The following is a 12782-nucleotide window of genomic DNA, read 5'->3' as shown; positions in this document are numbered from 1 at the left end:
TTCTCTCTCCAGCTCTGGAACTGGGGCAGGGAAGACCACCTGGGACAAGGTGGTGCAGGTGTACTGGAGGCCTTCATCACCTTCATTGGGACCCACAAAGCAGGACTCAGCTTGCCACTAAGGTCATTCTGCACAGGGGAGCCTTGGGCCCCCTGCCCAGAGAGGCCGTGAAATGACTTGGCAGGTGTGGGAAAGCAGGTGGGGGCTCTTTCTCACCCTTCCATGCTGTTAATGCACAGACTTTTACCACACAGATGAGCTGAACTCCACAATGCTACACACAGCTTCTAAGCAATAATTACACGTGGGGGTGCTGAAGGGAACACACACCGCATGCTCCTAGGAACACAACAGGGCAGGGCACAGCGATGCTTGTACCCATGATCGAACTGGGGTCCTGGCAGCCCAGAGACACTTCCCATGGGTGCCCAGCCCAGACAGTGGGCCTGGAAGAACCACAGGTGCCAGAGACTCACCTCATCCTTGTCCACCACCTGGATGAAGAGTGGGAGGGCAAAGCCCACCTGTGCCAGCTCGGTGATGGCCACACTATACTCAGAGCTGTTGAATTCAGGTGCGTTGTCATTGATATCAATGACCAGGATATTGAAGGTCGTGGTGACAGTGGCATCAGATGGGGTGCGGTCATCATTCAGCTCCGTGCCCTGCAGACGGAGGACAGTTGCCCTGCAGGTGACTATTGCTTTCTGGGGGACTTTCTCAGTGCTGGCTTCCCACTTGTTCTCACCTCGACCCCAGGAGGAAGTCTCTATCATTGTTACCCTATGTTACTGACAAGGAGACTGAGGTTCAAAGGGGCTAAGAAATGTGTACAACAACAACCAGCCAGAGCAGGTGTAGTGAAATTCTAGAATGGCTTAGGAGATGTGACGGGCAGGGAGCACAAGGCAGGTATAGGGACTCAATGGGGGCTAAGGGAAGGGTCTCCATTCCATATGACAGTTTTTGAGACTCAGAGCAAGAATTTCTGTGCCAGTGGTTACTCAAGACCTAACTGAGAATCATGTAAGGACCAAACAAGATGCCAGGCACCAGAAGGAACTGAGCGGGCCTCAGGAGTAGATGGATTGATGTTGGTATCTGGGTACCTAGGATGTGGGCCAGAGCCCTGGACCTGGAAGTAGCCATTCTGAACTCAGAGCTCCGTGTCTGGGACATGGCAGCAGGTTCACAGCCAAGGTCATTTCCAAGGAACATGGAGCTCAGGGTTGGATGGTGGGCTGGTGGCAGTGCTGGGCAAGGGGGTAGCCATTGGTCTTCAGAGCTGATTGCCTCATCTCAGCAGTAGGAGAGGGCTGAGAGATTCCTGGCCTTGGGGCTGAGTGGGAGGGATGCTCTCAGCATGACTGAACACCAGGTGTTCACATCTGAACAGCAGGTGAGAAGGAGCCAATAGGCAGCTGATGGCACAGCCACCACTGCCATTGGCCTGGTGGGGAGGTGGGGGGTTCCAGGGATTCAGTGAGGGCAGGGCTGGGCTACCCTATCCTGCCCAAGCCAGTGAAGGAGCACCCACCCAGGGCCTCTCACTTTAGTTTCTGAGCTGCCCCCTCCTCCAAATCGATGGTTGGCGTCCAGGCAGGATCCATGCCCTTCAATGTGTTTCCTAGGGAATGGCTCAGCAAGTCATTGATTTTAATTAAAACCATCCATGAGTGGCAGGTGGCTGTAGAGGGTGGGTGGGGCCTCTGGCTCCCCACACTTTGTGGGATGGGACTGCGAGGAGCTTTCCCCCAACACCCCATCTGCTGGGTTGTTGTTTCCTAGCCTGGGGAAGTAATGGGTCTTAGAAACAGAATGAAGCCCTGGAAATGGGATCACCTTAAGGATGGCTCCAGGTGGCTAAAGTGGAGGGCTTGGGATGAGGGGACAGCAGAGGGATGGCAAGTTGGACACTTGCTGTGAGTTCCTCATGGTTTAGGGGGAGACAAAAGTTCTGATCATGTGTGGTTGTTGCTAATGGCCTTGAGGCAGCCAGCAGTCCTGCACCTCATGGCAGTCCGTCTCTTCCTGACAGCCTTGGGACTGAGCTCTGGAGCCAGGGCAAGTGCAAGAGCAGCTTTAGCAGCACTGACCCACCCCCACCCCCGCCCCAGGCACTGCTGGAGCCAGCATCAGTCCTTACCTTCACGGTCAGGATGAAGCCGTGGCTGTACAGGGGGTTCTCCCGGTCCAGCAGGCCATTCAAAGTCAGTGCTCCGCTGATGTAATCCAGGGCAAAGATGCTGTTGGTATTACCTGCAAGAGAGAGGAGTATTTCGGATGTGGTGAGCTCAGGATAGGTGGATGTGGAACTGTGACCAGCACATGTCTTTGAACATGAAAGGTTTAACTACTGGTTCAAGTTCAACAACAATGGAAAGAGCACTGGAATACACAGAAGTCCACAGGGAGGGGACACTAAATCACACAGCAAGAATGCCATACCCTTTATAATTGCTCCCAAGTCAGGGAGAAGGCCTTGGTTTGGAGCTAATGTGTTATGTGAGAGACACACTGGTTCACTCCCCAAACAGCATCACAGCCAGGGCTGGGCCAGACCCAAGCCAGATGCCAACAACTCCATCCTTCATCCAGGTTTCCCACATGGGTGGCAGGAGCCCAAGTACTGGGCTGTCTACTGCTACCTGTCAGGTGCATCAGTAGGAGGATGGATCAGCAGCAAAGCGGCAGGACTTGGACCAGTGCTCTGATGTGGGATGCCAGCATCACAAGTGGAGGCTTAGGCTGCAGCACCACATGCCAGCTCCTGCTTATTCCCCTTCTCCACAGAGGGGAGCCAACACTTCAGGGCTTCTCCTGCAGCGGTCCCCCGCGAGGAGACAGTCGCCACATTCTGCTGCTCTTGCTTTAACATTTATGGTCACATTCTCTTATACTCTTCTAATTATCTATTTGTGGTAGTGACATAAAGTTTTCTGTTCTGATCCATACGCTAAAACATTTTCCAATTTAGAAAATAAGTATTCTACGTAGTGACTCGACATCAAAGCCCGCATTTAAAGAACCACAGAAAGGACACACAAGCCAGCCTGTCCTCAACCGTGGCCTCTGGTGCCCCCTCCGCCCATCACCACAGGCACCCAAGGCCCTCACCCCATCCTCGCCAGGCGCCCTGTGCCACCATGCCCCTTCCTGCCTCCTCTCTCGCCTTCACCTCCTGTTCTTTCAGCCCAGAGTCAGCCTCTCCTCCTCCAGGGAGGCTGTCTTATTCTGAGCACAGCCTCTGCAACCACCACACGCAGGCATAGACTCAGCCTCCTACCCCCACATCCAGCATCCCATCATCCCGTCTATCTTTCCAGCAGAGGAAACTACAGACGTTTAACTGGATGTGACTATATTTTGTTTTTGATGAGATTTCTCCTATGAATTCTTTACCAACCAGAAGGCAACCCCCTGGTGAAGTATATGCTTCCATTTTGGGTTTGGAGAGTAGGGTGACCAGCTACAATACCCTCAGCTGTGTCTCCACTCACAGGCCCCAATCACAGGCACACTGCCCACCATAGCCCAGTCACCAGCCCTTCCCCCACTGAGGCACTTCCTCCCACAAGTCTGCAGGCTCACCTGCCCCTCTTGGTGCGCACTCAAACTGGGGAACCCTCCCACACCACACACACACACACACACACACACACACACACACAATGTTCCCTAGCAAAGCAGAAGTCACAAACTCTTGGACCCACAGCCTGGAAGGATTCAATTTAGGGAGCTGACAAGGCCCTGTGGGAGGTACCACCTGATGCTCTCACTATCATCATGACAATGCCAGCACTCACTGGGAACCTGCTGGGCTCAAGAAGGGGTAGCAGGCCCAGTGGCCTGAGCACAGACTTACATGAGGGACTGACTGGGCCTCTCACTTCACCTTTGAAGCTCATACTGAGGACCTACTCTATGTGCAAGATGCCAGGGAATCAGGAGAGAAAAGCCGGCAAGAGTCATGTCTTCACTCTCATAGTTCATGATATGATCATGCTACTGAGGGTGTGAGTGCTGGGCAGAGGCCCCAAAGAAAAGCAGCCTAGATGGAGAGGAGGTTAGGACAATGCCCTCTGGGGGCCAGCACTGTGGTATAGCATATCAAGCCACTGCCTGTGAGGTCAGTATCCAATATGGAGACTAGGTTTAGTCCCAGCTGCTTTACTTCCAATACAGCTCCCTGCTAAGATGTCTGGGAAAGCAGAAAATGATGACTTAACTCCTTGGACCCCTGCATCCATGTGGGAAACCCAAATAAAGCTCCTTATGCCTAGTCCTGGCCTGGCACAGCTCTGGCCATTGGGGCTATCTGGAGAGTGGGCCAGTGGATGAAAGATCTCTCTTTTTTTCTCTGTGTCTCTGTGTATGTCTCCCTATCACTATGTAACACTAACTTTTAAAAAGTAAATAAATTTATTTTATTTTATTTTTATTTCAAAGTCAGATATATTATATATAGAGAGAGAGAGGAGGAGAGACAGAGAGGAAGATCTTCCACCTGATGATTCACTCCCCAAGTGACTGCAATGGCCAGAGCTGTGCTGATCCAAAGCCAGGAGCCAGGAGCTCTTCCTTATCTCCCACACAGATGCAGAGTCCCAAAGCTTTGGGCCATCCTCGACTGCTTTTCCAGGCCATAAGCAGGGAGCTGGATGGGAAGCGAGGCCGCTGGGATTAGAACCAGTGCCCATATGGGATTCCGGCATGTCCAAGGTGAGGACTTTAGCCACAAGGCCACGCCGCCAGGCCCAATAAATCTTTTTTTAAGAGTATGCTCTCTGGAGGCACGTGGTCTGGATTCAAAGCACATCTCTACTACTCCCTGGCTTTGTGGCCTTCATTCAAAAAACCTACCTGGACCTCAACTTTCCAGTTTCTAAAATGGGCTGATACTAGCACATGCCCCAGAACAGTACTATGATAGTGAAACAAGCTAGCCCAGGGCTGCAGCCACAGGAAGTCCTCAGCATGGCGTTAGACCAAGAGGATATTGCCATAGTCCCCTTTGCTGCCTCCCCTCCTTGGTGCCCACAGCTCTGTGTCTGGCAGAGATATGTTGCAGTCAGGGCAGCCTCCCAACCAGGGTTACTGTGCACAAATTGGCTGCTAGGTAAGAACACAATCACAGGCCACACGGCATCACACCTCCACCCCTACTCATCCCCCCACAGGTCACCACCTGCTCCATCCCGCCTCCATCCCCATCTCCCATTTCGTCCCTCTCCAGAGGGTTGTAGGCTTGGCAGACACACACATACACACAAACACACACACACACTCACCTGCTTTCCTCAAAACTGATACACCCGTGACATTCTTTACCCAGGAGGGCCCTGGGAACCGAGGGGAGGTGACCAGCGATGCTTTTCACCTGTTCAGACCTCATTGCTGTGCTGTGTCATAGGGCAGGTGTTCCTCCTACTCAACAGATGCTTTCTCTCTTTCTCTTCTCTCTCTCTCTCTCTCTCTCTCTCTCTCTCTCTCTCTCTCTCTCTCTCTCTCTCTCGTGTGTGTGTGTGTGTTTAGCACCTGGCAGGGAAGGACTCCCAGGGTGAGGAGAGGGGCAACATTGGTGCCCTGTGGGCTCCAGGAACTGGGGACTGAAAGCTTCCCAGAGGAGGCAATGGGAGCAGGAGGCCCTGCCTTCTGCCCCCTCCTCGGCAGCATCAGGAATCAGAGAGCTCTACAGATTTTTGCAAGAGAAAGTTCAGAAAGATATGCATCAGGGCTGTGCAAATAGGGAAGAGGAGGGCAGGGGCATTACAGGCCTTCTTTCCCTATGTATTAGGAAGTTGTGGCTGCTGCCTACCGCTCGCCTGCCATGTGCAAGCAGGCACCAACATGATTTATTCTGCACAATCACCGTCTCTCTGTGGGAGGAGGCCAGCGCAGAGATGATAAAGAACTGGCCAAGGTTACCGGATCCATGGGGTACAGGCTGGGACTTGGAGTGATATCTCATTTTTTTCCCTCAGGCATCTGCCCTTATACACCTGTGCCCAGTCTTGGCCCAACCTTGTGCTAGGCTAGGCAAGGTGGAAACACAGCAAGGCAAGCAGGAGAGTTTCATCCAGCAAAGTGAGGTGTCCAGGAAGCTGCTTTTGGGAGTCACCACAGTGGACATTTCCATTTCCTGGGTTACAACAGGGACCTGAAGACAATGTCCAGCAGCTCTGATCACGACGGAGACTCAGGCTGACCGATTCCACAAGCACACAATGACCCAGGATATCACACCTGTTAGAGCCAAGGTGCTGCCAGGATGTGGAGGGGACAGGAGGGGACCCTGTGCGCTGTGAGCAGTCATCGTGAAAACCAGTGTACAGGCTCATAGGAAATTCAAGTGGGGACCAGGTGAGCCAGCAAGCCCTCTGCTGCACAGACAAGGAAATTTCAAACAGCTCATGGAAGATAGAATTAAAAGATAATTCACTGTGGTGCAAGAAAAAAAAATCTGAAATCCATACATAGTCTTTTCCTAACATCCATTTCCCACAAACTTTCTGAAGACTGCCTCATGTATATGAGGGGGTGACACCAGGCTGTGGATGAGCTGTCTGCATGCCCATGTCATAGTGGTATGCCATGGGCCCGGTGTCCCTTGGCTGATGGGCAGAGCAGGCAGACAGGCTACAAACGCACAGCAGGACACAGTCGGCTGCAAAGAAGTGTGGTCCCAGTGTGTGTGACACATGGATGAACCCGGGTACCACGCGATGTGGAATAAACCAGACACGGGCAGACAAGGCCATGTGCTCTCTCTCCTAAGAAGGCTGCTGTCACAGAAGTGGAGAACAGGCAAGAGACTGCCAGAGGCTGGGTAAAGCCAATCAAATGTCACAGTGACATGAGAGGGGAACAACAGCCAACAACCCTGCTCTGCACATGCGCAAACAGCTGGAAGGACAGACCCCATCCACATCATGAAGAAATGACTGAAGTTACGGATATGCTAAATGCTCAACTCTATCATCACTCAAGAGACACATGCTGTGTCTCACATAAAATTGTATGTCAAAAGCAAAGCACAACTTTACAAAGAGGACATCCTAGGAGACAAAAAAATGCATTCTGGAGAGTTCTAGATAAATCCCTCAATGATAGAGTTTTACACAGCAGAATAATGTCCACGTGGCGACATCTTTCAGGGAACAGGTGGGGTGGCCTGCAGTGGGAACAAAAGGAGCAGACAGGGCCGGAGACAAGAGCCAAGGGTGCCAAGGTCAAGGGGTCCAAGTAAGGCTGGGCTCTGTGGCAGAGCTGTGGTCATTCAAAGATGAACAAGAATATTTATTTTCATCTATTTGTAATGACTTATTTTTATTTGTAATGCAGAGGGGGGTGGAGAGAGAGAGAGAGAGAGAGAGAGAGAGAGAGAGAGAGAGATCTTCCATCTGCTGGTTCACTCCCCAAACAAATGGCTGCAACAGCCCTGGCTGACCCTGGCTTAATCCAGGAGCCAGGCACTCCTCTGGGTCTCTCACATGGATGAAGGTGCATTAGCAGGGAGCTGGATTTGGAAGTGGAGTCGAAACTGGAACTAATCTTTGATATAGAATGTACTGTCCCAGGGGAAGGCTTAATTCAATGTGCCCCAAAGGGCCTAGTACAACAGGGGTATGTAGAAGGCAGTAAAGGGACATGGTCCTCCTTTCCAGGCTATCCGTGATCAGAGGTGGGTGGGAAAGCAGCAGGGGCCAGGGGCTTGGTGCAGGATAGTAAGTGGCGGTGAGAGGGATCAGAGTGGTCAGACAAGGCACAGGGCTCCAGAGGGCAGGGATCTGACAGGGGCCATTGACTGGATCTTTAGAGGCACACCTTCCTTTGGAAAACAGGACCTAAGGAAGGGTCGGTGTGGCAGTGGGGTGGGGGCACCCCAGGTGCCACTGGGGTGTTCCGGAGAAGTCAGTGGAGTGGCCACTAGAGGGCGCAGCAGAGCCAAGCAGAGGGCTTCAAGCAATTCCTGGGGACCAAGGTATAGAGAAGGTGAGGAGCTGCTTGGGTACGGGTGAGGGTTGGGGGTCAGACTTGCATGAGGCTTTCTCCAGGGCTGTGGGAGCCAGAGGAGCACAGGTCCATCCTGTCACCTCCCAGTCCTTCCAAGGCTGGTTCTCTCCCGATCTGCTCTTGCTGCCAAATCTCATCACTCTGCATCTTGTCCCTTTGTCAAGTCACCAACAGCGACATCCGGGGCTAAAAGGTGCCTAGCAAGCAGCTGGCAGTTTTGTGGGAATGCGGCTGATGCCTTCCAATGGTCCTGCTTGCTCTGAGTGGCCACTGCACAGCCTCTGCTCTGGCCGCCCAGAGTGACAGGAGAACCCAAGGCTGGGCCTGGGCACTGCTGCCCTAAGAGCCCAGTGTTGTCTGCTGCAGGGGACTCAGGCTCACAGCCACAGCCTCTGCTGCTGCACTCGGAGCTCCCAAGCCAGCTGCCCGGGTTGCGGCACCCTGGCCCTCACACCCAGCCCCCAGCCTGACCTTGAGGATCAGAGCTGGGCCCTGCACTCCCACCTTCAGTGCCAGCCCCAGAGGGTTTCTGTGTTCAGAATTCCTCCCTGACGCACACATTTTCCATAACTTTAGGAACCCCCAGATATACATGGATTTCATTTTTTTTGTACCCAAAAGAATGAATCTTTAAATTCCACTTTGCATGAACTCCTTCAAGCACCCTGTGCGCCTTTGTTGGATGGCTGGAAGCCTTGCTTCCTCCTTTAGCAACCAGAAGTGATCACCCAGCACACATAAGGTGGCGGCACACCTAAGCCACCCCAGGCGGGGCTCTGGGAGAGACGAAACAACCAAAAAGCCAAGGCTTATGAGCCACTTGTAATCTTCTGGAGTGAGGCACTGCTCCCTGCAATTGCCAGTCCCTGAGTGGGGGCAGGAGGCTGGACGGGATGGCCATGGAGCCCGATGCTTCACCTGGCCTCTGATGTAGTCCCTGGCCCACCCAGGTGCAGGGGAGGTGAGCAGAATGGGCAAGCATTCTTGCCTTCCTCCCACAGTCTCTAACTCATGGTCTGCGGGTGGGGTAGATGCCAGCGACATCCGAGTGCAGACCACCTGCTGAGCACGACCTAGGTGCCAACAAAGGTGGTGGGACCATCTGCAGGTACCTAGGCCTCTCTGGGAAGTGTGGCCACAGCTCCCATTTGCGGGCTGCAAGAGGAGGGTGGGGTGTGAGCACCCACAGAGAGCACTCGCAGGGGTGCCTAGGAACAGCAGGCAGATGTGATGGCTTCCTGTCTTCTTTTTCTACTCTAGCCTTTTCTGCTCTAGCCGTCTTTTGATTTAGCAAGATGGGATCAGGTGAATCCCCATGCTGGTCCATCTTGTCCAGAGCTGGCAGGGGCCTCCCCACAGCGGCCAACAGGGTCCAGTCTCTGTGCAGCCTTCACAAACCCCCTGTGAGACAGGGTGGTGACAGGTGCAGCCACCCCCCCACTTTACAGATGGGTAAACTAAGACAAGAGAAGTGGAGAATGACAGGCACTCGGTCATACAGGCAGTGAGGGGGAGGCTAGGGGTGAAGCAGCTCCCTCAGTGATGAAGTGTTCCTGTCCTACCCATAGGTCTCTGGGGTTTTCTTCCTACCCTGTCCCAGTCTACCTGGGGCACTGGGGCAGGCCAACCTACATCCCACCCTGCCCAATGAAGCTCTTTCATCCCACCGGGGATAGAATTTTATCACCAGATAATGAAAACTGCGAGTCAGGTATGGGCTTTGGGCAAGGTATCTTATGAATTAAAAATTGTTAACTTAGCTGCCTGCTGACAAAAGGGGCCCACAGCCTAGGTGGCATCTGGGCTAGGCTGATGAGACTAGCATATGGCAACCAGACAGGAGGGCTGTCTTGGCTTTCAACCCTGGGGAGGGGGCAGAGTGCTCACTTGCTCCTCATAAAGCCCCTCTCAGGTTGATAGGGGGTGCCCGGTCTGCTCCCTTCCCTGCAGCCCTCCACTGGGTTCATCTGCCTCAGGTTCCTGCTCAAATGTCACACAGCAGAGGGGTCCGACCCTACCCTCTATCCCGTTCCCACCTTCGACCTCGTCATACTCCATTATTCTCCCTTCTCTGTTCATCAGTTAATGTGTCTCCTATGGTCAGCTGTCCCTAAGGGAATGTGAGCCCCAGGGAGAGGAGTCTGCCCCGCAAGGGCCCAGCTGACCCACAGTAGGCTGTCAGTGAACAGTTTTGGACCAATGGGCAGGCCAAAAGCAGACATGTCTGGGGTCACACCAAGGCTAGCCTCAAAGGCTGCAGTAAAGAATGACACTGGGTAATTCATCACATCACACGATACTGCCATCTGTGCTGGAGGCTGAGGGGGACACTAGCTAGTGAGCAGCAGCTGGGTGACCAGGTCCTTGGGGACAGCCGGAGCCACACACTGGTGTGAGCAGAGCCGTCATGTCGGTCAGGGGAAGCCAGCCTTTCAGGCCACCCAGGAGGTGTGCCCTGCAGCCTGCTCACCTTCCAGACACTTCACCCAACAGTGGCAGTTTTCATCAGTTTCACTTAAACCAACAAATGATTACCTCTTCTAATAAGACTACAAGTCCCACTCAGCTTAATTTGCTAATAACTGGCTCTAATTTATGAGACATTAACCCGAGTGGCCAAAGCAGTCAAGCTCATTACACTAAGGACCACGGAGAGTGGAGCCTGCCTCTCGCCCTCACACAGAAGGTGCTCTGGGCAAGGTGGGGAACCTCAGGGGGGTGGCCTCTGGTCCTCTGGGGATGCTTCCATGGGACCAGGGAGACATCCTCACTGGGGACCATGTCTGGAGCCAGAATCTGTTCACATTTCCAGAGAAACTTTTCCTTTCCAGCTGAGAACATTTTTTGCAAAGGGAAATGCTCGCGAAGGTGCCTGCAGCTGCCACCATCTGTGGTTCAATGAGGGAAAGGAGACAACCTAAGTGCCCCATGGGAGGTGACTGGGTAGATCAGTGCCAACGTGGAACACAGCAGCTGCTGAACAGCTCAGGAAGCTTAGGACTTGAAAAGACAGATGGGTTAAACAAGAAGGCATCACAAAATGGCATAGCACCTTAAGACACACTTTTCTGGCTTAAAAATATAATGCAGAGAAAGGAAAGAAAAGCTAGCAAGGCGTTAAGCAGATCATGCCCGAGTGGGGTGGCCGCAAGAGGGTTTCTCAGCCTCGGTGTGGCTGATGTGGCAAGCGGGGTCTCCCTTTCAGCAGGCACTGTATGGGCCCAGGGCTGGGGCTGGGGCTGGAGGTCAGCAGCCCTTCGACTCCTCCTCCCACACAGAGAGGTGCTCTTTCCTCCAGGCACGACCCACCCAGAACTACCAGGGGGCCAGGTCAGCCCTGGCTGAGAGCCACTATTCCAAAGTAATTTCAGCTTCTTACTTCTGACTCAGTGGAATTTGTTTTAAAATTAAATAAATAAAAGTGGCCTTAGGCAGAGTGGCTAGGACACCAGTTAGAGCAAGGACTCCTGCATCCCACATCGGAGCACATGTGATGTTGTGCCAGTTCTGCTCCTGACTCCTGACAACGTGCACCCTGGGAGGCAGCAGCAATGGCTCAAGCACTTGGGTCTCTGCCACCAACATGGGAGACCCAGGTTGGATTCCAGGTTCCCAGCTTCTGCCTGGCCTATCCTTGGCTGTTCCAATGTAAGTTCCTTTAAAAATCATCCCCAAGGACCTGTAATTGATGAGTGGCAATCTCTCATGGTACTATGAGTGTGATGGGTGCACCTGAGCTGTATGCAGTGATGCACATTGCACCGTTGTGTAGTCGAGCACACACTGAGATCTCCAGCACATCATGACCGACTGTGTGCCCTAGGCAGTGTGGGGTGCAGGTCCTCAGAATAACAAGAGTTTCTTCTATCTGGGTGATCACTGTTACTGACCACGCTCTGGGTGTACACTGCATCCACTCCCTGCCCTCTCTCCTCTCCACTAGGCAGGTACCTTTGCTGCCTAGCTCACTGCTAAGCTGGCCAGGAAAGGGGAAAGGCATTGAAGAGGTGAGGTCCCTGCCCCTAAGCAGGGTCCAGTGTAGGCTAGCAAACAGAAATCAACCTGTGTCCCACAGGGGCCAGCCCTACTGTGGGCAACTCACTGAGTCCTGGAAGATTCCCACTGGGGCCTTGTCAGCCTTTGGGGAAGGCTAGAGAGAGGAGTGGGGTTTGCTGCCCTGGGGGCCAGCCTGAATGGCAGGCTGCAGGTGCAGTAAGAGGCAAGGTCAGGAGGGCCTGTAGGGTGAGGTCAGCAGTGGGGACTCCGGTTTGGCAGTGCTGAGGAGTCCCTGCAGAGGGTGCTGGAAACAGGAGACCCACAGCACAGGTGCTAGGCAAATGAGCAGTGCCCAAGGTCAGGGTCTGCTGTGTCCTCATTGTGCTCCAGGCAAGATTTTGAGCACATTCCCCCCAACTAATCTGTTGCTCTCTGTGGCCACTGTGTGTGTGGAGGTAGCATCATCATTGTCACCCCCAGGGTTACTACTCTCCCCATTTTACAGGGCAGGACACTAAGGCATTGAGAAGGGAAGTGATTTTTCACTGAGTTGCACTGTGACTGTGCAGCAGAGCTGGGAAATCTGCCCCAGAGCCTGCAGGCTGAGCCCCTTTTGCAACCTGGTTTCTGCCTGCTGACAAAACGCTTTGGTCGTTTGCTCCTGCATGCTGTCCCTAGACTCCTGGGATTGCACTGTCACCTTGGGGAGCAGATGAGGAACCTGAGGCCCAGGCAGGAGAAATGACACCTCCAAGGATGCATCATGCCTT

The 12782-nt window shown here is 53.4% G+C and overlaps 1 protein-coding gene across 5 annotated transcripts in view; it reads right to left on the bottom strand.

Moving 5' to 3' along the window:
- Positions 1-12782, bottom strand: part of CDH23 (cadherin related 23) — a 375667-nt gene that overhangs the window by 153652 nt on the left and 209233 nt on the right. For all 5 annotated transcript variants that reach the window (XM_058671237.1, XM_058671240.1, XM_058671242.1 and 2 more), the window contains 2 exons: positions 2147-2259; positions 477-665 (listed from right to left, as the gene is read on the bottom strand). In XM_058671237.1, the coding sequence (XP_058527220.1) occupies positions 477-665; positions 2147-2259 (302 nt within the window). The remainder of the gene's footprint in view (positions 1-476; positions 666-2146; positions 2260-12782) is intronic.

Source organism: Ochotona princeps, chromosome 13, assembly GCF_030435755.1.
Source record: "Ochotona princeps isolate mOchPri1 chromosome 13, mOchPri1.hap1, whole genome shotgun sequence".
NCBI lineage: Eukaryota > Metazoa > Chordata > Mammalia > Lagomorpha > Ochotonidae > Ochotona > Ochotona princeps.
This window is presented reverse-complemented; position numbering and strand designations above follow the sequence as displayed.